At 25.8% G+C, this 27,773-nt stretch overlaps 1 protein-coding gene across 3 annotated transcripts in view; it reads left to right on the top strand.

Moving 5' to 3' along the window:
* The window catches only part of LOC100215466 (valine--tRNA ligase), a 59,931-nt gene that overhangs the window by 10,038 nt on the left and 22,120 nt on the right, over positions 1 to 27,773 (top strand). For all 3 annotated transcript variants that reach the window (XM_065790801.1, XM_065790802.1, XM_065790803.1), the window contains 8 exons: positions 497 to 605; positions 4,803 to 4,891; positions 7,016 to 7,106; positions 9,145 to 9,287; positions 11,808 to 11,911; positions 11,995 to 12,076; positions 14,082 to 14,158; positions 19,542 to 19,803. In XM_065790801.1, the coding sequence (XP_065646873.1) occupies positions 497 to 605; positions 4,803 to 4,891; positions 7,016 to 7,106; positions 9,145 to 9,287; positions 11,808 to 11,911; positions 11,995 to 12,076; positions 14,082 to 14,158; positions 19,542 to 19,803 (957 nt within the window). The remainder of the gene's footprint in view (positions 1 to 496; positions 606 to 4,802; positions 4,892 to 7,015; positions 7,107 to 9,144; positions 9,288 to 11,807; positions 11,912 to 11,994; positions 12,077 to 14,081; positions 14,159 to 19,541; positions 19,804 to 27,773) is intronic.

Genomic DNA, 27,773 nt, shown 5'->3' with positions numbered 1-27,773 from the left:
AAGAAATCACTGCAAAGATTTAAATTATTTTTTGTTTTAAAATTTTAAAAATTTAAGTAAAAGGATGATCACAAAAAATTTTTAAAAAAATTAACTGTTTTTCGAGCTTATCTAAATAATGTTGATTAAGATTAACAAGCTAAACAAAAAAATATAGAGTTTTGAACCCCTAATACCAAAAGTAGTTATGATAATCAAACTTCTTTTTTACAAGTTGGGTGCTCAACCACTATACAACAACCACAACTGTGGTACCATAATGTTACACAGTGATATAACATAAATTCGGTGGCTCTGTTTTCTAATTTCAAAAATCTTATTTTTTATTTAATTTAAAAAACTTGGCTAATAATCATGTACACACAGGCAATACTAATACACACAGCCAATGGACTAAATAAATACACATTGCCAGTGTGCTACATACCAATACAAATAACTACAAACCAGTTCTAAAGTTTTTTATCTTTAATTTTAATCCTAATTTTTTTTTTAGGTTGATAAAAAAGAAATTAGTGGAAGAACATTGTTAGATGTTCCAGGCTATAATCAAAAAATTGAATTTGGAGTTTTGATTCATTTTATGTATTCAATTGAAGGATCAGGTAGGTTAAATTTTCTTTAATTCACAAAAAACTTGTATTTTTAATTTGGTCTATATATATATATATATATATATATATATATATATATATATATATATATATATATATATATATATATATAAATATATATATATATATATATATATATATATATATATATATATACATATACATATACATATACATATACATATACATATACATATATATATATATATAATATATATATATATATATATATATATATATATATATATATATATATATATATATATATATATATATATGTATATGTGTATATATATATATATATATATATATATATATATATATATATATATATTTATATATATATATTTTTTAATTTATATATATTTATATATATATATATATGTATATGTGTATATATATATATATATATATATATATATATATATATATATATATATATATGTATATACATACAGTGACGTATCCAGAAATTTTTTGGGCATACCGGTCTAAATATTCTGTCATTTGGAGGACCTTTTTTTTTTCTTTATTTTTTTAGAAGACAAACTTAAAAATATGTATATAATATACCTTGCCCTGGTAATTTACGTTTTTCAAAAATAAAATATAATTAATTAACCAAAATAGTCATTATGTTATGTAGACGGCTTTAACGCTAACCTCAACTCGCCTCTAATTTTCATAAATATGCTTTATTTGCTAACTAATATAAAGAATAAAATCAAATTTATTTCCTTATAGTTTCTTCCATGAGTACACTTTATTGCAAGTACTCGTGAGAGAAGCGTTATAACTATAACATTCAATAAATATATTTATATGCTTCTTTTAAATAGACTAAAAAGATTTATCACATAGCATATTTTTTGTACAGCAAAGTTAATAACTTTTTTCTGTTGTTCTTCTCCTTATTTTTTAAATCAAGTTTTTAGGCATGAATAGTATTACGTTTTAAAAACTTTAATTTTTTTTATTATTTAAAATATTTTTAATGCAATTTTACTATTATTTATAATAAGAAAGTTGAAAGCTTATAGAGTTAAAATACATAAATAATCTGTTTTAAAGTCGTTTCTAAATGACATTAATAACAATTTTGTAACTATCATCACAAATTTTATCATTACAAAACAGCAAGACAAAAAGTAATAAAGAATTGTTTTATTTTAATATTTCCATGATAAACTTGGTGCTAATATAAAATTATACGATATTATACGGATACGTCGCTGTTATATATATATATTTTTTTGTTATTTCACCTCCCCAAGGCCCAGAAGGCCACTACAGATGAGGAGGCTACTAAATTGTGGTTATAACCCTCTCTCAACTCTATAATTCTGAAACACGAACCTTGACGAACATTGAGCAATTAAATTTTAATTGCTCACTTCTTTAAAAACATTGAGCACTCTATTTTGTACAATAATTTTTTAAATTGTTTATATATATATATATATATATATATATATATATATATATATATATATATATATATATATATATATATATATATATATATATATATATATATATATATATATATATATATATATATATATATATATATATATATATATATATATATATATATATATATATATAATATATATATATATATATATATATATTTATATATATATAAATATAAATAATTTTTTAAAAAACTTCTATTTATGGATTAACTTCTATTTGTTAAAAAAAAAAAAATATATATATATATATATATATATATATATAAATATTTTATCAACCCTCGGAATTAGGGTCAGCATTCGGCAATGCCGACCTAACTGCCGAACTGAAAGTGTTTCAGGTCAGCAAAAAATTGCCGACCTTGTTTCTATGTTTTATGGTAAGACCTTTGTATCAAATAATTTTTGCCGACCTCTAAAAGAATTAGGTCGGCAAATTATTGCCAACCTTTTTTTTTCCTAATTCCGAGGGTTGTATTATAAATATATGTATATATATATATAAATATATATTTATATATATATATAAATATATATATATATATATATATATATACATATATATATATATATATATATACATATATATATATACATACATATATATATATATATATATATATATATATATATATATATATACATATATATATATATATATATATATATATATATATATATATATATATATATATATATATTTATATTTATATTTATTTAATAATGCCATATTACTAAGTAAATATTAAAACTGGAAATTTTAATCATCATGCTATAGAGTATTGTAGTTTGCCATTTTTTAAAGTATAAAATCAAAATTAAAAGATTAAACAGAAAGATACTACATTTTTACATCTTACAGGGTTGAGAGGGAGACTTACATGCATAACCTTATAAAATCAGTTTCACAGAGAAATAACCTGAGTTAACTTCCAGGGAATGTGGTTTGAAATTTAGTTCTCCTTCACTGACTTTTCAAAATTTTGCCAATGCATTACTACATTACATTTATATACATTACATACTACATACATAATTCAAGGTTTATTCACTAACATCTTTTTTATGTAATTTTATTTGCTATTGCTGATATCAAGAGAAAGTACTGTATTTTAATGAGAATCTTTGTTTTGATAAGAAGCTTTTCAGCTTCAGACTGAAGCTTTAAATATTTCTTTAATGTTTCTTAATTGAAAAGTTTATTAATTTTTTTAATACAGAAAATAGATATATTTTTTTTGACAGTTATAGAACCAAATGTTAAACATGTTTAATGTTGTATGTTTTGCTCTATAACTTTTGCCGAAAGCAATTATTGACTTATGCCTCAAGAAATATGATCACCGAATTATTTAGTTTTACGATAAGTTTTTTTTTTCATTCAAAATTAAATTTTGATTAATAATTAACGATTAAAAAAAAAAAAAACGCAAACCATGCATTCTTTTTTATATGCAAGTCTTAACTTCAAAAAGTCAATAACTAAAAACTAAGAAACATAAAGTAAAAAAAAATAACTATTTGTATATGATGTATATATTTCAGTTTTAGTCACAATTGGTTAAACATCTTTTATATATGCTTGGTATTTTAAGTACATATTCTTATAAAAACCATTACAATAATTGAAATGTTTAAATATTTGTATAGTTTTATTTTTTAATTTTCTGCTATTTTTTATTGCTTATTATAATTTTGTTTTATTTTTATTTTATCACCCAAATTCTTTAGAGATGGACGTCGTGAGTGTATGCATATTGACTAATTAATTTATCATACTGTGATGTATCCAGGCCGATTCTGACACAGGTATACCGGTTTGGGCACCCAAACTTGATTCCAAACTACAGTACTTATAGATTAAAAAAAAAAACTCCACAAAACATCTGCAGGATTTATGTACTGCTACATCAGTATTAATTTTTACAGGTGTATGAATTTTTTAATGAATATTTTAAAACTTTATCTCAAAATAACTTCTGGATACGTCACTGCCATAGGTGCTGATAAGGTGCACACACTATCTTAAGGTTTTATTTCAGTTAGAAAGTCTTACTTTTTTATATTTTAAAATTCCTTCAGCCTAGGGATTGTTCACAGATAAAATAATAAACCAAGTTTCTAAAATCATTGGATAGTCATCTCAATGAACGGGTTTTTCTCATACATTCATCTCGGTGGTTTTTCTAAATTATGATTTAAATTACAAAAGTTATTTTAAAAGTTTAGAAATAAGAATAGTTTATTTACATATTTGCATATTTTTGGAAAATTATTTACCCCCTATTCCAGGGACAACAAAAAGTCCAGCACTTCGCAATCCTCTACTTCGGTTTCCTTTTTAACTTTTTAAATTGGTAGTTTAAGTATACATCTTTAATTAAAGTTCACCAAGCAATATGTGTGTAACATATGTATGTGTCTATTATTGCCGATTAGGTTGGCGCAGTTCTAATATTTTCTGCTTAGTTTTTAACATGCCAATTATAATCCTGACACTTTTTAAACAGAAAGTAATAAAACAATCAAAAAAAATTTCTGTAATATCCTTTAATGCATTAGTCCTGCCTCCCCAAACTCTCAGTTGATATAAGAATTAAAACCCTTACAGATGGCTTTAATTTTAAGATGATTATTTTTTGCAAGTGCCATCTCATGCTGCATTTCAGTATGAGATGGCACTTGTTGATATATATCTTTTTTATTATAGATGAAAAGATTACTGTTGCAACAACTCGTATTGAGACAATGTTAGGAGATACTGGTATTGCTGTGCATCCTAGTGATCAAAGATATATGGTATATTTTTTTATTGATATATAGTTATATTTTTTATGTTTATGACACTATAGGAGTTGTTATATGTTTACATAGTATAAGTTGTTATAAGTTACTCAAATATTTTAAATATATGTTAAACATAGATAGCAAAAATAAAGTTCTAAAAAGCTGGCTTAAAATGCTTAAAGTGGTAGCTTATCATGTTAACTATGCTGGCTTAAATTGCTTAAAATGGGAGCTTATAATAAAATTGAATAGGCTGTAATGAGATTTGTACTAAAAACCAGGTTTTTATTTTTTATAAAAAGTGCAAAATAAGTTATCATTTATTTTTTATTTTTCATTTAATTTAATTTTAAAATTTCTAATTTAAGTTTTTTTAAATTACATTAATAATAACAACTAGTAGTTAATTATTTAACAATTAACTGTTATTATCAAAATTTTGTTATTTTTTCAATTATAATTAGAGTCAGGGTCCTATGTGTAATTTGAAATATGCTACAATCAAGACTAAATAAAATAGTATCAATTTTAAAAGTATTTATGCCAAATGTTAGATTTTCTCCTGAACAAAAAATGTGAAAACTTTGCAAAAATTTTCAAGAGTTGAAGATTTGAAGTTCAAAAGTCTTTATTGATTATGTCACATGTTTTATAAAAATTTTTTTTTTTTTAAATAGAAGCGGAAAGCTGGAGAACAGACAGACAAATGTTTTTAAAACCTCATCATGCAACATTTTAGTCTTAATCTGTTTAGCCATTTGACCAATTCCATAGACCCATATCTTGGTTTAGGGCTTTAATCTAACAAAAAATGATTAGAGCATTGATGGCGACTATTCCTAATATTTTAAATTATGTTCAAAAACGTTATCCATGACAATATTAGAGAATAAATCCACCAATCAATTTGTTAACACTAGAATAAGTAAATTTGATTTTATATTTGTTCTAGAAAATTAATTGGCGGAGAAAAAACATAATAAAAGTTTAAGTCAAAAAATTTGGCATTAAATTAATAATCAATGAATAATAATTAATAAATAATAATCAATCCTTAAGTGTTCAATTTTTTTTTCACAAGTTTGCTCTCATAAAGGGTGCAAGCAACTTCTATTTAAGTTTTGATAAAATAAAACAGAGCGTTAAAGAGTGAAATAAGACAAGACTGAAAAAGTTAATCATTAAGAAAACATGAAGACAGGAGAGAAAGCATTTATGTTTGTGGGAAAAAAATTTGTATGACGAAGATATATGAAATATGTTTATTCAGAAGTTTAAATATCTGCACAAATAAATATCTGTTTGTTTTTCTAATATTGCGTCTTTAGTATTTTAACTTACATAAAAATCTTCTGGTGGCCCAGAAAGTATTTTATTAATTTAATATTAAGGAAGTCCAAGAAAGTTGTAATGTTTTAATTTTTTTGAAAACCATTCTAAAGTACATCAATTTGTTTGATGTATTTTAGATATACACAAATTTTATCGATGAATTGGGCTGACTTGAACCATTAATTTTTGAATTTCTCATTCAAATGTTAGTTTCCAAACCAGCAGGATCTAAAAGTTTATCTAAAGGATCTTAAAAGATTTATAAATAGAAAATACTTAAGAATGTGCAGAATTTAATATTTATTTTTAAAAAGATCTTTATTCAAAATATAACATTTTTTTAGTCAAACTATTGTGAGTTTTTCACGTAAATGCAATATTTTAAGAAAATCATAAAAATAATTGAACTTTAACTTTGCACACGACTGTATTATTTAAAAATGAAAAAACATTCTACTAGATCAATGCCCTGTGAACAAGTAATATTTAAAACTGTTTCATTTTTTATAAATAAAATGTTTAGACTAATAAACTTTAGTTAAAACTAAATAAAATAAATATTTATATTTCAATTTGTAGAGGTTTTAATTGCAATTATATGTTAAAATATGATGAAAAGTATTTTTTTTAACAAAAAGTTTGCTAATTTGATTTTGCTTTTTTTTACAAACTAATGCATTTTATAATTTTTTTATTTACATCTTTGTGTGTGTGTTTATTCAGCTCCCTAATTTCAAGATAAATACAGGAGACTTTTTAAAATTGTTGTTGCTATTTTTGTTATCAAACATTTAATGATTTTAGCATTTGATTGGAAAGTATGCTCTGCATCCTTTCTGCAATCGAAAGTTAGCTATTGTTTCTGATGATACGGTGGATCCAACATTTGGAACTGGTAATAAATATTTTATTTTTATTCAAGTTTTGTGCTTCTATTCTTTACTAAAGTATATATAGATTGGATTTAAAAAACCATTTAGAAATTTATACCTAAAGTATTATAATAAAAAGTTCAAAATGAAGTTTTTATTTTATTTTTCTCCCACATTTTTGTGCCTCAAAAATTATATAAAAATAAGAATAAAGTTCGAATATTATCTATATGATGTAACACATTAATAATACTATCTATTTATAGTTGTAAAAAATTGTAATTAACAGGTGTTTATTAAGTAAATGCTATGGATAAAAAATGTTCAGGTCTTTCTTCAAAAATATTCACAAAAAAAGCTAAAACCACTATGAAGTGATTAATAAGAATCTATTCAAAACCTTTTTGCAACTCCTCTAAAATCCTTTAAATTCCTCCTTTTTTAAATTCTCTTCTGAAATAATCTCTTATCCTCTAAAAAGTTAAAAATATGATCAAATCTTTTTCTAAGTGCTCCAAAACTTGGAGCCAACCTACTGTTTCTAAGTGTAAACTAACATAATGTAAAAGTAACAACCTACTGTTCCTAAGTGCTCCAAAAATTCTTATTTGTCTAGTTTTTTTAACATCAGTTCTTTGGAATTGCTGTATTCTTGTTTTCTAAGTAATCTAAGTTAAACCTATAAAAAAAAAAAAAAAAAAAAATTTAAAATCCTTTATTTTTATTCAAATTATTTTTATTTTGTAGTTTCTCAAAAAAAATCCTCTAAATGCAAAATCTCCTTTATAATCCTCTAATATCCTCTTTTGCTTATGAAAATTTTGTGGCGAACCTGTTTTATAAACTGTTAATTTATTCACGCATTAGTGTGTACCAAATAGGGTTTCTTGCTTCCAGAATATTTTACATCTCAGAATTCCTGGTGTGTAATTTTTTTTTACAAAAATTTCTCAGGATTCTGACATAATTTTTAAAATCTCAATTTAAGTATTATAACAAACAAGCAGTTTCTACCATAGATTTGTATTTGTATTAACACTTAATCTAAATTATTTTTCAAATTAAAAAATTGTAAAAAGTATAAACAATTAATTAATTTATATTTAATATAAAGCAAAAATTAATATAAGCTCTTGTTTCTATTTGTTTGACATTACAAAATGCATACAACTTTTCTTCAAGTGTCAAGCTACATTTATCTAATAATGGAGCGGCACCTGGTTGAGCTATTAAAGAAATTTCACTTTTATTTTCACTTTGCTGAATCATTAAGGAAATATTTACTCTGCTTCATAAATTTTATAAAGTTGTATTCAATTTTATCAATGGTAAAAATTACAACCACTAAAAAATTTTTGTGGTTGTAATAAGATTGATGATTGTATCATCATACTCATTACAACCACTTTTATCATAATCTTGGATCTGTAAATCATTTTCAACACATTTTGGTTCGACTTTTTGTATGGAAATCACATGCTGCTCAATGAAGTCCATGAGCATAAATCAGCTGATGTTCAATATAACTTCATCCATCCAAATTATTTCATTATGAATGCTCCATTAGTAACACTTGCTATTATTGGTAAAGCTAGTGGTCATCGTGAGTGATGGGTGATTAAACATGTAATATAATATATATTATATATAGTTATATAAACATTATAAGAGGGAGAAATGCTTTTCCAATTTTAAACACCTACACCCAATAATAATTATATGAATAGAATTATATCAGAACAGGAAAATCTTTCTAAAGAACTGCTTTAGCACAAATCTTTGGGTTAAGAGGTTATGCAGTGAAAGATATTAATTTGCAATTTACTAAAGCTTTGTAATTTAGTCAAAATCAACTAGTTAATAAATCCCCTACAAATAAAAATTATAATGTCTTCTCTATGTCAATAATATTATTTAAAAGCAGTAAAATTGAAAGCAGTAAAAATTTTGAAAATTTTTTTATAATATAAAAATAAAAACAGTAAACTAAATAAACATAAACTGTATACATTTAAAAGTAGTAAAAAAAATTATTTAAATTTTATTAAACAATTTTTATAGGTGCTGTAAAAGTTACTCCTGCTCATGATCACAATGATTATGAAGTAGGTAAACGTCATAACCTTCCATTTATAACCATTTTTGACGAATCTGGTCTTATAAAAGATATTGATGACTTCAAGGATGAGTACAAAACATTTATTGTGAGTAGATTTGTTATTTTGAAAGCTTTAATATTTCATTACAATTAATAAATAAAATAGAATTAAGTTTCTAAAATTGAATTGCTGACTTCTCATTCATTTCATTTGCATTACAAAATTTTCTGAAAATCTTAAGTATTTTAAGATTAATTAACAGGATGTTAGCTGTCCTGAAAGCAATTCAGGTGTGCACAAAGGCTATACAAGGTTTACTCACTAAATGTATATTGTCTGATATTTTTTTGCAATTTTTGGAAGTCAGAAAAAAACAATTTTTAAAAGTTAATTAAAAATGTTTTTAACTATCTAACGGACCAAATACATTCCTTTTTTAATCTTAAAAAACAACAACAAAATCTTGTATAATTTTTTTTTTTTTTAGTCATTAAAAAATAAAATTAGTTTAATTTAAGTCAATGTTTTCAATGTTCACAGTTGCAGTATGATAAAAAATTTGGTATTTCAGAGTATTGTTTTAAGTAAATGTTTAATTTTTTTTTTAAGAATATTAGTATCCTTATTGTTAAAAAAGATTATTTTTTCTGCATGATTATTGAAACTGAGGTTTCTGTCTGATTTCCAGAACTTTGAATGTCAGACAAAATATTGTCTAGGGTGTACAGTAAACCTTGGGGAGAAAAAAATATTTTACATATAAAATTTACTAACAAATAAAGTCTACTGCTAATAACATTTAAGCATCTCTATCTGCATCAAGTTGTTTGCACAATATAAACTTCAAAACAGGTAATTATTACAAATTTATACATTCATTTAAAATCACATTGATAAAAATGTTTAAAGAAATAAAATTTCGGCAGTGTTTATCAATTTTAAATCCTCACAATTTTCCTTAAAACATGGTTTATCTGCTCGGTTATAGGAAAGAGGAGTTTTAAATATTATATTATATTAAGTCACCATAGGGAACTTTGCAAAAGAAAATATTTTGGTCACAAGGGGCAAATTAAGCGATTGCGAGTTGCAATGGGCTAAAGTCACTTAGCAATTTTGAAAGCATATTATTTGAAGCAATCTCTAACTTTTATATTTCTGAATAAAGATTTTCATGAAAAAAAATCATGTTTTACAACAATGTTGACACAAAATAACCTGATTGGATGAATATTACCTTTGTTATGAATATTACCTTTGTCTTAGGTTGGGTGAAGCTTATTTTAAAATTAAAGCATGTACTTTTTGCACCATGATTACTAAGAAATGCTTGTTTTTTAAGTATATTTATTTGTAAATGCTTTTGAAGTTGATAAATATAGTATTGCACTTTTATTTACAATATTTCTGTTTTTTGTTCTTTTTTAATTTTGGTACACGACAATAAATATTTTTATCCTGTATTTTTATTACCTGGATTAACTTCTGTTTTGTACAAATAGTATTTAAAACATGTTAGTTATGAGTGTCTCAGCGAATGTTTCTATTTTTGTTGCAATAAATTTGTAATTTTTTTATTCACAAATTTTTCAATCTTGTAAGTTTGAGTTAATTTGCTCTTTGGGTCAGGTGGTGCAAAAAAAACAATACTTAAATTTTAGAATTTTAAGTATGTTCAATGCCATTGGAAAGAAGACACGTTTTGATCCTAAAATATTTTATGCATTGAGCAACAGCTAGAACAAAAAGCAAAACATCCACTGAATACTTGTGGACTGAAATAAAAATCCACAGTTCTACTGAATACTTGTGGACTGAAATAAAAATCAAGATTATCTGAATGTTTTTATTAAACTTAGTGATGATTTCTAATGTTGTAAATTAAAAAATTAAACACAAGTAAAAAACGATTCCACAAAGCTTACTAGCTTGTGGAATGATTCCACAAACCTTTCTCTCAAAGCCTCTTGGTGATACCAATAAAAAGTCCTAAACATGAGTGAAAAGAATTTCAGTGTTAAATTGTAAATAGACAAACTGCGTTAACTAGCATTTTAGTGATTTTTTTTCACAAGTTTACATGGAACATTCAAAGTTTTAATTATACTATAGGAAGTGAAAATGTATTTGAAGCATACTCTTGGTCTAAAATATATATTATTATTGTGTACATATTTTTGTTGGTTATAAACGTTTTTTTAAAATATCTACAACTATTTAATATTTATTTGTATTTTCATCAGCTACAATGCTAAGAACATAATATAATAAAAAATAAGTCTCTAAAAAAATATAAGTGTATTAAAATTTGTAAAAAAAAAAAAAAAAATGAATGAAAAATTAAGAAGAATAAAATTCCAATAACATACAAATGTGGTTTCATCCTGACATAATGCTTAATAGAATTCAAATTTAAGATTAATTTTTAACACAAATGATTGGTATTTTATTTAATAAACTGTTGTAAATATTTATGATGTGGCTGGATTAATTTGTTATAACTGTGAAGCACATTCCTGATAACTTTATTTATAGCAATGTGAAATTTTTAAATTCTTGTTTCCTTTTAAAAATTTATTCAAAAGTATTGTTTTGTTTATTTTCTATTTTTAAAATCATTTTCAGAAAATGAAAAGATTTGTTGCAAGATATGAGGTTTTAAATGCTCTCAAATCAATAAATATGTATATAAAAACTGAAGATAATGCCATGGTTATTCCTATGTGCAGGCAAGTTAAAAAACTTTTTATATTTTTTAGTTTAAATCTAGTCTAAATGAATGTAGTCTAGTCTAAATGAATTTTTTTATTAGTCGGTCAAAAGATATTGTTGAGCCACTTTTAATTCCTCAGTGGTATGTGGATTGTAAAGAAATGGCTGCAAAAGCTGTTCAGGTATTTACAGTTTTTCTGTTTTAAAGAGTTCTTGCTCTTTAGGAGCAACTTTGTGTAAGAGTCAGGCAGAGCTCAGTAGTGACCCTCTTCAAAAATTTTTTTGAAGAGGGTCACTATTGAGCTCTGCCTGTGTGTTTGCTATTTTTTTAGTATTTTGATGCTATTCATACTAGTAGGTAAATTCCAAAAACTATTTTAAAAAATATTTGCATGAAAATTGACTTTATTATAAATTTTCATCTAGTATAGTACTTTGAAATACAAATATAATATAAAGTTATGAGAAATTAATGGTCTCAAACTCTAAAAGGTTATATCTAACTCAAAAACAGAGTTAATATAGGTTAACACAAGTTTGGTGACCTCATAATGGGTAATGGGTACTGCTATAAAAAGAAAAAATAGTATATTATTGAACATTGATTATCAAGAGCTGCCCTGTTTTATGTTTTTAATATGTTGTATGTTTTTTTAAAAGATATCAGAGATTTTCCGAGACCGTGATTTTCAAGATGAGAGAAATCTGAAAGTATAAATAAGTATCCTAACAGAATTTTAAAGATTAAATGTTTCTCAAAGTAAATATTTTTTTTTCTTTTTAATATCAAATTGAACCGCCTTTACCTTTTATAACTTCTGCAAGTCAACATGGCATTGATTCAATTCATTTGATTTTTGTATCTGGATCAATATGAATCCATGTTTCTTGGAACAGATCTTTAACTCTTCTTTTCTTGTTAGACATTTAGTGCTGCGTTTTTGATCCAGAAAAGCCCAAAGGTGCTCAATTGGATTGAGATCTGGAAATTTGAGCAGGCCATTCAAGTAAATCAATCTGCTTCCAGATTAAAAAACTCTTTTGCTTTCTTTCATGTATGTTTAGGATTGTTGTTTTGTTGGAAGATAAAATTCTTTCCCAACTGAAGTTTTTTAGTTAAGGCCAAAAGATTTTTATTGAGAATGCTAACATTAACCTCAGAATCCATAATTCCACCAATAAACTCTAGTTCCTGTTCCATTTCAAGCCATAGTTTCCCAGACCATGAAAATCCCTCCACTAAATTTTACTGTTTCTTAAATGCAGTTGAGTGTGAATGTTTCACCTTTTTTTCTCCGTACTTTTTGAGCTCCATTAAACTCCACAAGATTAAACTCTGACTTGTCAGTCCACAAAACTTTCCTTCAGAATGATACTGGCATAATTTTTAGCAAATGCAAGTCTTCATTTTCGATGGGTTATTTTTTATTTTTTGCACAATCTTGACAATTCATCAATCAAATCTGGATGTTATTTTACACTTAGCTCCAGATCTTGGCTGATTTTGCACATATTCAAACATTTTGTGCTTTTTAATCAGATCAGTTATAGTTCCTAATGCCATTTCAGTTGCTTTATTTATTGACCGAATGTTTTACCTTGCTTAAATAAATCAATAACCAAATTGTGCTGAGCTTGTGTGACCATTACTTGATTTTAACTCTCATACTTATTGGTATCAATTAAAAATCTAAATGAATTTAAAAAATATCATTCAATTATTAAAAGTTACTTGTTATTCAACAACAATAAACAATATTTCTCTAACAATTGATTAAAGAACTTTTTTTAATAATTAATTTTAAAACTTTGTTTACAAAACTACATGTTCGGATAATTGTTTCTTATTGAGGTTTTTTACACCTCTAAGGGAGTCGTTAAATTTTAGGAACCCAAATTAATTAACATAGATTTATTTTTTGCTGTTTAAAATTGTGATTAAATTTGCTTTGAGAATAAATATAAAAATAATTATCAAATACTTTTTTTTTTCTGAAATAACCTGACAAAGTTTATTTTTCACAATAAAATGTTTTTGTTCATATACTTATTTCTCTGACTGTAGTTATATGTAGTATGTATATGTAGTTTGTATATGTAGTTTTAATTTTTAGTTATACTTATTATTACCTAAAATATTTTAGTTGATAAAAATTTACTTTTTATGGGCTTTTACTTTGGCTTTAGGCTGTACGTAATGGTGATTTAAAGATAATACCTCAAATGCATGAGAAGACATGGTACCAATGGATGGAAAACTGCAGGTAGTTTTTATAATTTATATTTAAAAAAAAAAACATTCACTATATATGTGTATCTTTTTTGTGCATGTGTGTCTGCGCGCATGCGTGTATAAATATATGTATGGGCAATTCCATGGCAGAAAATCAAAAAGTTGTCAAGTTTTATTTAATTTTTAGCAAATGAATATTGATTTAGACAAATAGCAGTCTATTTAAAATGTACCTTTAGTACTAAAATTAATTTATTCAAGTCGTTTTTGTGCTTCTGAAAGGTATGATTTTTCTTATTATTGCATCATTAAAAAAGTATTATTATAAAATGTTAATTTAACCATGAATTTATTTGCATAATCCGAAATAAGTTAATGTGAAAATGGAGCTACCATGTTTGATTTGTTGTTGATCAGATTTTATACTTTAAAAAGTATATATATTTCAAGAAAGTAATGAAAGAACATTTGCAATTTTCATGTAGAGTAAGTTAACAAAAACATGATCCTGTTACAAACAATCAGATATATCTGCACCCCCTCTCCCTCCTAAACTGTGATAAAGTATTTTAAAAGATTTGAATGTAAATTATGTAATCTATTTTGCACATTTTAAAAATTTAACCTAATGAAAATAGGGCAATACACCTAAATCTAAGAAGTGTAAGTAAAATTTTTGACAAATTTTCTTATTTGAATGACTGAATAAGTATTAATAAAGTTATCATACTAAAGTAATTTTTTAAAGTTGCCCTTACGAAAAAAACTATTATCAATTTGATGACTTTCATAAATGTTATGAAAAATCACTCATGAAGAAAGCCACCAGTTATTTAAAATTACTTTTAATGAATGAGTTTAATACTTTTGCAATTCTTTTGTTACGAACTATAAAAAGTCTAACTCTTAATAATAAAAAATCCACAGTAATAATCGCTTGGTAACATAAGTGATATAAAAAGTTAAATATATAGTATCAAAAAAACAAGTTTATTTTCCTTAGCCTCTAATGAATTTTTATATATTTTTTAAATTGGTATAGACTTCTTGTAAAAATTTCCAATACAAACCGCGTCACTAATTTGCAGAAATCTGACCTAAAAGTTGAAACAATTTTTTTATCTTGTTTTCTGCATCACATAAGTTCAGTGGCAATATTAGTAATAAGCCCTCTTTTTTTAAACTCAAAACTTTTTGGCTTATTTTATTCTCAAGACAGCTTTCATACAAAATAGCTGAAAATTTAATTTACAGTTTAAATAGGCAAATATTTTATAAAGTTGTTGCGCATGTAACGTAAGTCAAAAATAGAATTGTCCGTATATATTTGTATGTATGTATATATATATATATATATATATATATATATATAGATATATATATATATATATATATATATATATATATATATATATATATATATATATATATTGCAGTATAAATATGTTACAATATATATTGGTTTAATTATTTAATTATTGGTATAATTATTTTTATTATTTTTTTATTTTTACTCTGATTCACTCCCAACAAAGTAACAACTAGCAACAACTATTAAGTTGGGAGTTATTACAAGAAGACTTGAAAAGTTCTAGGTTGTATGAGCCTTGAAAACTTTAAGAAGCGAGGGAGAGTTTCAAAGGGTTAACATGGTAAAAAAACAAGACAAATAAAATTTTTTAGATCACACAGGAACAGATACAGTAAAAGAATGAGATTTTACTGATGGCGTAGTCAAGTCAGAATTATTTTTAGTTGATGAAACTAGAGATAATTGCTCCTTTGAGCAGCAACCATGATAGTATTTGTAGAAAAGAGGTAGAGATGCAATTTTACAATAATGGGAGAGAGGTTTAAGGTTGGCATATAGAGCGGGTCTAACTACGTTTAAATGCGCTTTTAGACGTAGTCAAGAAGAGAAAGAGAATCATAAGAAAAACCAGCCCAAATATGACAACAGTTTTCCATATGTAGACAAGTAAGAGATTAGTAGATATAGAGAACGGAATCAGAAGTAATAAAATGGCGAGCATGATAAAGAGAACCAACCTTAGCAATACTAATTTAGCAATCGATTGTATATATAATTTTCATAAAAGATCAGTAGCGAACAATATTCCATAAAGACATGAAGAAGAGGACTCTTTGAGAAGTTGCCATTCATTAATATAGGAATGTCAATAGTATTGCGGTAGTTGTTTGCAGTAAATAACTTGCTTTGTTGAAGTTAAAATTCACAAGCCTCTGCAAGTCCCAATCTGTTACAGAAGTGAGATCAGATTCAAGATTGGCTGCTTGTTTTAAACAATCTAAAAGTATAAAGTTGAGTCATCAGGCGAAGAGCAACTTTAGATGTATGGTTGTCAGGAAGATTATTAATGTAGATAAGGAACAAAATAGCACCAAGGATAGAATCTTGAGGTACCCCAGAAGTTACTGGAAATGAAAAATAGTGTTGGCTTTAGATGATGATTTTAATAAAGCGGTTAGAAAGAAACAATTTGATAATCTCAAAAACTTTCCCAAACACACCATATGAAGCAAGCTTATAGAGAAAACCAGCATGCCAAACTTTGTTGGAAGCTTTAGATATGTCAATAGTACTTTTAAGTGCTGCAATTTTTTCATCCCAGATAGCTTGGTGACATGGAAATTTTAGTCAATTTGATTTAATTTATTCATTTAATTTGAAGCTTATTTTTAGGTAAAGATATATATATATATATATATATATATATATATATATATATATATATATATATATATGTATATATCTTTATCTAAAAATAAAGAACAAATTAAATGTTTTGTTTGTATTTTATTTTTAAAATTAACCATGAGCGAGACTAGGTTTTTTCAAACCGAGACGAGAAGTTAGTACTTCTCATGAGACCGAGAATGAGACGAGAAATTTAACAATTTTTGAAAACAAATTTATTAAAATCCACGTAAAAAAAAAAAAATGTAAACATGGTTTTGACAAATAGACACGAATGACATTTGTCAAATGTAAACAACTTTTTCAAATATTAATTCAGAATTTTTTTGCCAAACTTTTCCAACAAGACAATGTTTTTTCTGATTAAGATGATTTGTTCTACTTTTTCTGGGTGTAAATTGTGTCTTGATGATCGGGCAACATTTCCACCTGAGCTAAAAACTCTCTCTGATTTAGTTGAACTTGCTGGAATAGCTAAAATTTGTCTAGCTAATGAAGAGAGTTCTGGCAATGTATTTGAATGCAATTTCCACCAATCAAGAATCGGAAAGTCTTTTTTGGCATCAGGGAGATATTCATACTGGCACATTTCGCTCAAAATAGGATTCAGTTCAAATGTTGGCTTTTGTGTTTCAAGTCTGACGTTTAACTTGCGCTTCAGTTTTGAATTAGGGGACAAATCTGCTGAAAGGACTCTGGCAACAGGTTGGCACTCAACATTATCCTTAACCTGTGAGGCTAATCATTCTTTTGTTGTTTAAAATTTTTTGAAGAGCTTCAAGTGAAGTCCCTTTAAAGCAGGATTTAAGTAGTTTGCTGCAGCACTGAATAAGTTTCCAGTGTGACAAAGAGGAAATCTTTTCTCAATGCAGCTTTTCAAGTTTTTTGCATACGAGACACCGTAGCCATTTTTTCCATCCGTCTCAATAAATTGATCAATTTTGTCATGGATTAAATAAAGAGATTCGGCGACAGTGTTAATTGTTGGAATAGACTCAGCCGACCACGTTTCCATAGCTTCTTTAAGTGGTGCCATAATTTCTACTGCTCCCTCGATTGATTTCCACTGTGATGCACTGATGGTCTTTGAAGAAAAAATATCTTTATTTGCACATAAGCTGATAATTGCACTCTTTAGATGTAGGACAGAAGCTATGCAATCCAGTTCACTATTCCATCTTGTGTCAACAGATTGGCATAACTGTCTAAAATTGATTCCTTGAGCGTCTGATTCTGATTCAAGCAACTCAGCTGCAACTGTTGACTGAACTGTTGACTGCAACTGTTGACTGAGTTAAAGAAGCCAAATCTTAGCATGTTTGCAATGCATCATCCATTCCAGCAGTCATTCCAAATAAATCTCGAACTGCACATTGCAAAATATGATTGTTGCACAAGTATTGGTCAAGGCGCTTTGACAATTTGACTGCAAGTTTCATGTTTCTTGTCTGGTCGTTCACGCAGTACATTGGCAAATCAGCAGGCAAATTTTGTTCTTCTAAGAAAGAATCCAGCTTTCCTTCAATTAAGATACCTGTGTGTCTGCCTGGGAACCGTTGAACATGGGGTGTCCAGTGATGTAGTCTCCAATTTTTGACAATAGCATGAAAAGTCCAAGAGATGTAGTTGTCCTGAGCTCTAGAAGTCCAAAGGTCAGAAGTAAAAGCAGCACTTTTTAGATTTGGCGTAATCTCCGTTATTATGCTCTTCATTCCAGCTTGAACTTCTCTTGACCGAATTGAAAGCTTTCTTGAATATGTTGTTCTGTGATGAAGGCTCAGTTTAGGGTTTGCAATGTCAAACAATTTCTTGAAACCTCTTTCTTCGACTGCTGAAAAGGATGCCAGATCAGTGCAAAAGTAATCCAGCATTGCAGAGTCAAACTGTTTTTGAATGGAATTTGTCTTTGTCATATTTGGACTGCGTTTCAAGCATTTCGACCATGGTTCGTTGTTTCTTCTTAGGAGGAGGATAAAGAGAGTCGTCAGTTTTTTCAGAATACTCAACGTAATCTTGGCTGTGTTTTTTTTTCGAGGTGACAATGAAGTCCGCTTGTGTTTCCATCTTTTGTTTTCAAAGACTTTTTGCACGCCTTGCATTCAGCACCGTCACTTGTTTTTTGAAAATATCTCCAGATTTTGTTTTTTCTTGGTGACATTTTTGATCGTTGAAATGAGGCAAGAATATTTCTTTTCAATATGAACAATATGTGTCAAGTTGAATTCCACTGGTAAACTAATGAAATTAAGTCGAAAGTGCACGATTTTATACAAAAAGTTTTTGTATTTAAAATCTAATTAAGAATATTTAAAATCTAATTAAAATTTTTTAATTAGATTTTAAAAAAAAATCTAATTAAAAAATCTAATTAAAAATCTAATTAAAAATTTAATTTGTTTTTGTCAAAAACAAATTAAATTTTTAATTAGATTTATTAAAATCACGGAGTCAAAATATTAATTAATTAAAAAAACAAATTATTAAGCATTTTGTAAATTATAATAATTTTTAGTTTGGAAAATAATATAATATTTAAGTCTCGTTCTACTTCTCGCGAGAATTTTCTATTTCTTGTTTCTCACGAGAAGTCCCATTTCTCACGAGAAACGAGAACGAGACGAGATCTCACTCATGGTTATTTAAAATGATTTTTTATTTGAAGTATGCTTTGGAACTTATTTTAATATATTTTAAGAGATTGGTGCATTTCTCGTCAGCTATGGTGGGGTCATAGAATACCAGCATATTTTGTTACCATTGAAGGACAACCATCTGGTCCTGCTGAATCAAATGATTACTGGGTCAGTGGACGCACAAAGGAAGAAGCACTTGAAAAAGCTGTTGAAAGATTTAAAGTTACACAGGATAAGTTATGTTTGCAACAAGATGATGATGTTCTTGATACATGGTTTTCATCTGCATTGTTTCCTTTCTCAGTTTTTGGTTGGCCAGAACAAGTAATTTTTTGTATTAAGTTTATTAAATTTATTAAGTTGTTATTTAAAAGTTAAAAACAATAAATTTGCTAATTTTTTTTTGACGTAAATTTATGCTTGACTGCACATGATTTAAATAATTTTGTTTATTTAATTTTTTGCTCTAAAGTTTGGTAAAATTTGGATATATAAAATATAATACAGGGCTCAAATTAAGCATATCGCGATTGCTTTTCACACTTTCAATTGGTTTTTTTTTTTTTTTTTGTTGCTTTTTTTTTTTTTTTTTTCTAATATAACATTTTTTTTAACAATTCTTAAAAGTAGGGATGTACCGGAATTCCGGCCGGAATTTGTGACTTTTACGTCATTCCGGTTCCTGCCGGATTTACAATATTTTAGGCCGGAATGCCAGAATTTTTTTTTTTAATTTTTTTTTAAGATGTAACACAGACTGTAAAATAAATCAAAAAATCATTGCACTACAGGGCAATGAAGAGCTATGGGTAAACCTAGGTAAAAAATAAAAAAAATTCCTAACAAATACAATGTAATTTTAGATAAAACTATAGTTTAGTGGTCTAAAATAATTTTATTTTTTTGCTTGTTGCGCTCTTGTTAGCGGTGGGTTTTTAAACATTAGAAATTTGAATTAAAAGAATAAAAGAAAAAATGCCAAATCCTCAGTCATTGTTGCAGCACTTCCTTGTATCAGCAGGCTATAAGATAATTGATGTATGTTCTGAAGCCAATAAATTTTCTTTATGTTAGTATTAAAAAGTCACCACTTTGAGCATTAGTCTCCACGCATTAGAGTATCAAGCGAGAAAATAAAATTATTTAAGACCGTTAAACTGTAGCCTTGCCGAATTTTATTTGCAGTATTTTTTATCATAAAAGGCCTCAACTACGTGTTAATTAATAAAAATGAACATATAAAAGAAAAAAACACTGATTATTGTAATTGTAAACAAAGAATAGATTGCCCTCTAAATGGAAAATTCCTTTCAAAAAATGTAGTTTACAAGTGCATTGTTCCTCACAAAATAATCCTGATAAACAATATATTGGCCTAACCGAGGGGGAATGGAAAAAACGTTATGCCAACCACAAACAATCATTAAAACATAAAAAATATTCAAAAGAGACTATGCTGTCAAAATATATTTGGGATTTAAAAAAAATAAATAAAAAATTTAATTTACAATGGTCTATTCTAAAATCTGCCCCTGCCTGTAATAACATTTCCAAAAAATGTATGCTATGTTTGCAAGAAAAATTTGAAATAATTACTCATTTAAATCAGGAAAATTTATTAAATAAAAAATCTGAACTAATTTCTAAATGTAGGCACGAAAATAAATACCTCTTAAAAATTATAAAAATTAATGACCAAATTAAACTATTCCCATTCCAAAGAAATTTATTTAATAATTACTTTCTGTAACTTCCTGTTAACCAAAAAAATATAGTACTTAAAAGTTTTTTTTATAATGATTTATAACTTTCTGTTTAAAATTACTATTCAATGGTTATTGCAAACGTTAAACCAAAAATTAAATTATAAAAAAATTTAAATAAAAAAAAAATAAATTTTTTTACTTCTGTTCAAGGAAATTTTTTTTCCAAAAAAATAATTTAAGCATATACTTAAACTTAACGAAATTTTGATTTCTTAAACCAATTTTTTTTTTCAGTTATTGTTACAAAAAAGTTTAATGAAAACTTAAAAACCATTTGAATGAAAAAATTATTTATACTTAAATTTTTTATGGTACGTTTATTGTAATTAGATTTTTAATAGTAAAGCAATAAATTATAAAAAAGGTGGTATCTCATGTTTTTTTGCTCTGGCATTACTCGTTTGGTCTACGTATGTGGATGCTTATGCATTTTTTTATTTTTTTTAATTAAACATTTCTATTTAATTTGTTTTATTTTAAACACGTTTTATGTTATCAATGTTATAAAAACTTATCTTTATAAAATACGAGAAGCCTCACGTGGAATGAGGGGGGTGAATTTTTTTTTTTGTGATTAGATTTTTTTGCGTTAATTCGAGCCCTGTAATATAATTACATTAAAATATTATATACATTTATATATTTAATAAGTATATATAAAACTTGCATTACATTTATATATTTAATAAGTATATATGTTAAAAAATACTGGTAGAGAGTGCTTGATACATACTAGAGCAAATTTATATTCCTTATGTAATATGTAATATGTAAAATTAAATTATAAGAACTGTTATTAAAAAAACATTTATCTAACTTTCATGTCTAAGGTGATCATTATGTATTACAAAGGAATCAATGACAAAAAAATTAATAACAAAAATTTGATGCAGTGACTCCTTCGAAAACGTTATGGTTGTTGGCAATATTTTGAAACCAGCTCATTTTAACTTATCTTTTGTTTAATAACTTTAATTTTGATGTTATTGGTACTTTTTAGTTCAGCCAAAATGGAGAGAGATCACCTGGTTTTCTATATGATTGGAAGAAACTATTTATTAAATTAAATGTAAAACAAGCCATCATCTCTATATAATCCATTGGATTGCGATACATATATGTGGCTTATAGTATGCAAGATATAGTGGCCAAGAAGCTTGCATAATTTGACCCCATCAAAACTTTTCATTAAAGTTAAAGTTTAGATCTCCAATTTTCTTAACCCACATGTTGTAATCAGTTAAAATGGAAAGATTTTCTAGAGTGATTTATAAGGCCAAATGTTTAATCTGATGTTTCTATATACTGCTTAGAGTGAAGTAAAGATTTATGTTGTTTTTGAGAGTTTAATAGATAAAATTTATTAATGTAAAACTGAAAAAAATACCATTTTTTTTATCACAGATGTATTAAACCATTTTATCATGTCGTCTGTATTATGTCACTAGTTCACAAACGTGTTTCTTGCTATATTATTGATATTTTTAAGATAAATTTTACTTTTTTCAGTAGTTAGATGGATTGATCAATTGACACTTTGAGTTGTTAGCAAAAGATTCCATATGTCTTAATCTTCCAGTGGTCTTCAATAGTTATAAATACTTAACTCATAAATAGGCACCTTTTTTTTTTACTTTAATAATGGTATCATATTGTTTTTTATCAGATTTTTTTCTATTTTTGTTCCCAAAAGCTTATTAAAAAATGTTTTTTTAAGTTCATGAATATTAAATTTAGCTGCAAAATAAAGTTTTTTCAGAAGACTTAAACTTGCTAATATCACTATGCAATTGATTTTGAAACTGGGATTTGATTGCAGTGAAATTAATATTTTTTAATCATTTGAAGTTAATTGTTTTCAAAATTTACTAGTTCAGGAGATTGCGGTCAGCATTTTTTTGATTTAAAATCAAAATGGTAAGCATAATATTATAAATGATTATTAATTTATATATATATATATATATATATATATATATATATATATATATATATATATATATATATATATATATATATATGATGTCCCACCTTGTTTAAAGTACATATTATATTGTTTAACTTGCTGTCATAAAAGCTTTTCTAGCATTTTTAAATATCTGGGATTCAAAAATCACCTGGGATTGAAACATTGAAAAAGTATAGACCAATTAAACCACCAGAAATAATTCTGCATCACACCATTACTTCATATAAATATATATTTAAAAAAATATATATATATAATTAAAAAAAAGGTATATATAAATATATATATATATATATATATATATATATATATATATATATATATATATGTATATATATATATATATATATATATATATGTATATATCTATATGTATATATATATGTATATATATGTATATGTATATATATATGTATATATATATATATATATATATATGTATGTATATGTATATATATGTATATATATATATGTGTATATATATTAGGGTGGAGTGATTTTCATACTTTTTTGGAAATTCAACTTTAGTAACCCGGGAGTAAGTTCAACGGGGTAAAATATAAGCTCATGAAAAATTTCAGCTATCCAAAATAAAAAATGGCAAGCTTAATCGACTTTAAAAAAATGCGAAAAAACGCATTTTTTCTTAATTTTCACGTTTTTCTTCAATTTATGAAATCAATTAATAAAAATAGCAAAACCATTCAAAAGTTTATTTTTTCAAACAAATTTATTCATAATGAAATGGTCAAATAAATTAATAATAAATTATAAAAATTTTATTTAATATAATGGTATATAAGCAATATACTCATTAAAACATTTATTTTTAGCAAGTTTTTATACCTCATTTTAACGCATATCTATTAATATAAAATGCAATCAAGTTTTAAACAGCAAACTTAAAATTACTTAACTGTATATACAAAGTTTACTTATGTAAGTTACTTTTAGTTTTTCAAAGTACAATTAGTGGTAATAAAAATAGTCATGGATCCATCACCAAAATCCAAACATGTTTCTAAGTTGTTTTTTTAATTGTTCTTTACATTATAAACACTTTATATACATTATAAACATTATAAACTCATGAATATAAGATTTCAATTGCCAAAGGGACGAGCATATGCGAAATATTTCTAAAATAAATATCTTGCAAATGTGAGTCGAACACTTTACCACTACCCTACTACTGCATTGGTCCTAAATCCTAAACACACTTTTATATTCCTCGCAATCAAATAAGTAAAAGCAAGTACATTCATATAAAGATGTTTTATTAACATCAAATGCATAACAAAATTATTTATTAAAAAACCACAAAGTCGCTTTTAGTTTCAAAATAAATTTCCCTGGATTTTAGTTTGGTCAAAATATATTTATGACGAGCTTCCCTGCCATATACTTGGTCACTAGCCTCTGTATCTAATTTGAACTTCTTTAGTTGCAATTAGTGCATCGATTTGGTCATCCTTCAACCATATTGTTGATGCCGGTTCACTGCTTTTCTTAAAGTCAATTCATTCTGTCCAAGAAGTTGCTTGAAAGTTTATGTCAACATTAGCAATATTTATAACACGGCATTCTTTATCTTTACTTGTCCTGAGTTTTTTAATAACTAGTAACGCCTGTTTCCTTATGTTAGAATCTTCATATCAAAGCATACAATATAAAAAGTTCTCAGGCAATAGACAATATGAATTTTTTTTTTAGATTTTTAAAACAAATATTCTGTATTTCCTCATCTTGCTTTCTTATCTGTTCTGTCATTTTAAAGAATATACTTGGAGAATCCATAAATTTAGAAGACCTTTTGATAAGAAACCAAATGTATGCATACACTTGTACAATAAAATTCACAAGCCTTACATGCCCTAGACTTGGTGCTTCAGTATGAGTATACAAAGCCATAATTCGAATTGCTAAAGTCAACCATCTTGCGTTGTTTAGTGGACCAATTTTTCTTTTAAAAAATATGGGAATAACAAATCCTTTAGAAATTCCAAGACAATATTCAAATAATAGTCTTTGATCGTGACTTAAATCATTAACTACTTCAATGGGAATATTTAGTATCTCCACTGGAGTATCAATTTTGCTAAACTTCACTTGTGGGTTAAGATGGAAATCTATAGAAACTTGCTTTCCAATAGGTCCTGAAAATTTATTTGGACACTTCGAACTGCCATCAACTATTTTGAATACTTTTCGAAATGGAAGTTCATTGTGATGCAAAGTACATCTGATTAGGTGTATTTTTCTTTCTAATTTCTTTTCTAAACATGCAACAACTCCAGTTTTGAAACCTGTATTGACATTTGTATTATCAAGAAGGAGAGCTTGTACTGAATTTAAACTATCATACTCTTTCAGAACATTATATACAACTTCACTTTGAAGTAAACCAGTTGCATCATTTGATGCAAGATTTTTATGAGAGAGATATAAACCATTTTTAGAACTATTTTCATTAGTAAAAGTTAAATGATGTTCTTTTTCAGTAACTCTCGACAAGTTTCTCCATTTTCAATGACATCCTTAAACTGAAGAACATTTTTATCATCTTCACCATCAACACCCAAACACACCAAGTTACTTAAATTATTATCATGTTGATCACCATATCTTGACATTACTTTCTTCTTCTCTCTATAAAACAACTCAAAGTATTATAGCAAAAATTTAGCAAAGTATTATAGCAAAGTATTAGCAAAATATCATATTAAATGGTTTGTAAATAAGTATTTATATAAACTAATAAATAAAGAGATATATTTATATTTGTCTAACATATATAATGAAATAGTTTTTACCTCTCAATTTTGCTTCGATCTACAACTTGATTCAAATCTCCATGTTTAATGATTCCATAATCTAGTAATAGAGCATTCGCTAGTGCAGCTGCAGCATGAGATGAGACATCATACCTACAAATAAGAAACTATAAAATAAATAAACAAAACCGAAAAAGCAAAGTATATTATCTATATGTGATCACTTAACATTTTATATTCACCCTCTCCTCTCCTACTGGGGATGAACAATGAACTTATGATTTTTTTTTCATACTTTTAATATAGTATATATAAGAAATTCTCATCTAAACTCAATATGTATGAAAATTTTATATACCTGACAGCCTCTATTGCAAATCCATCAAGTTTAATTAAATTATATTAAGAACTTTTTAATGGATTATATTCTTCCTCAGAATCATTTACCTGTAAAAATACTTAGTATTTAAAATATAAAAAAAAACAACTATTGATCTCAAGCAGCAAACTTTGTAGGGCCAACATTTAAAAAACGTTGAAATCGTTGAAACAAAGCTGTTTTAGCGTTGCCCCAGTGTGCTGTTTGCAATATATATATATATATATATATATATATATATATATATATATATATATATATATATATATATATATATATATATATATATATATATATATATATATATATATATATATATATAAATAAATAAATTAGATAAAAGGCATTTAATTTTTTTCTTATATTCTATTATTATAGTCAGGAACCTTCCTGATAAACTTACAGATGGTGACACAAGTTATTTAAGAAAAAAGTTAGATTAGTGTTTTTACTAATTTACTATTGCTCTGTTCTTTAAGAACATTGAGTACTCATTTGTAGGTTATTATAACATAATTTATATATATATATATATATATATATATATATATATATATATATATATATATATATATATACATGTATATATATATATATATATATATATATATATATATATATATATATATATATATATATATATATATATATATATATATATATATGTGTATATATATATATGTATATATATATATATATGTATATATGTATATATACAAATATACATATATATGTTACCAAAACATCTGGATCGGATGCTGAAACTTCAGATATGTGACCAGAATCAATCAACGAGTTATGAGCATAAGGCATTTTAACATGATCTATAAGCTCTACTTGACCTAACCTTTCCGGAGTAAATGTACCAGATTTTAAATTAGCCTTTCCTAGCTGATAAATACCTTTTGGACCAATCTTGTTTCTCTGGTCACGAATATATGCCCTGTCTTCAGAAGGGACCTTAAATATAATTTTTAAAAATAATCAACTACTTTAGTTTAATTGAAGTGAAATTAAAGTATAATAAAAAATTCTTAGTACAATAATTGCAGTTAAAACAACAAATATTCTAATATATACAATAATATATAAAAAATTTAATCAAATACCTTTCTAGTTTTACAAAGATGCAAGATGTGCTCTACTTGGCAATTGATGATGCTACACTTAACATCCCTGTCATTACATAAAACAGTCGCTAATTCACAATTACATGATGATATATCAAAGAGTTTAAAAATCATATGTTGATACTCCTTACTTTTAGATTTACAACGTCCTCGGTTTATAGATTTTACTCTTTCAAAAGATTTCCTAATTTTCTTAAGATTGAATTTCTCTGAAGAAGAGGTAGACGTGGGTTTACTTTATTCCACAAAGTACTAAGAGAATTCTCAACCTCTTCT

The sequence above is a fragment of the Hydra vulgaris genome, chromosome 02 (assembly GCF_038396675.1).
Source record: "Hydra vulgaris chromosome 02, alternate assembly HydraT2T_AEP".
Classification (NCBI taxonomy): domain Eukaryota; kingdom Metazoa; phylum Cnidaria; class Hydrozoa; order Anthoathecata; family Hydridae; genus Hydra; species Hydra vulgaris.
This window is presented reverse-complemented; position numbering and strand designations above follow the sequence as displayed.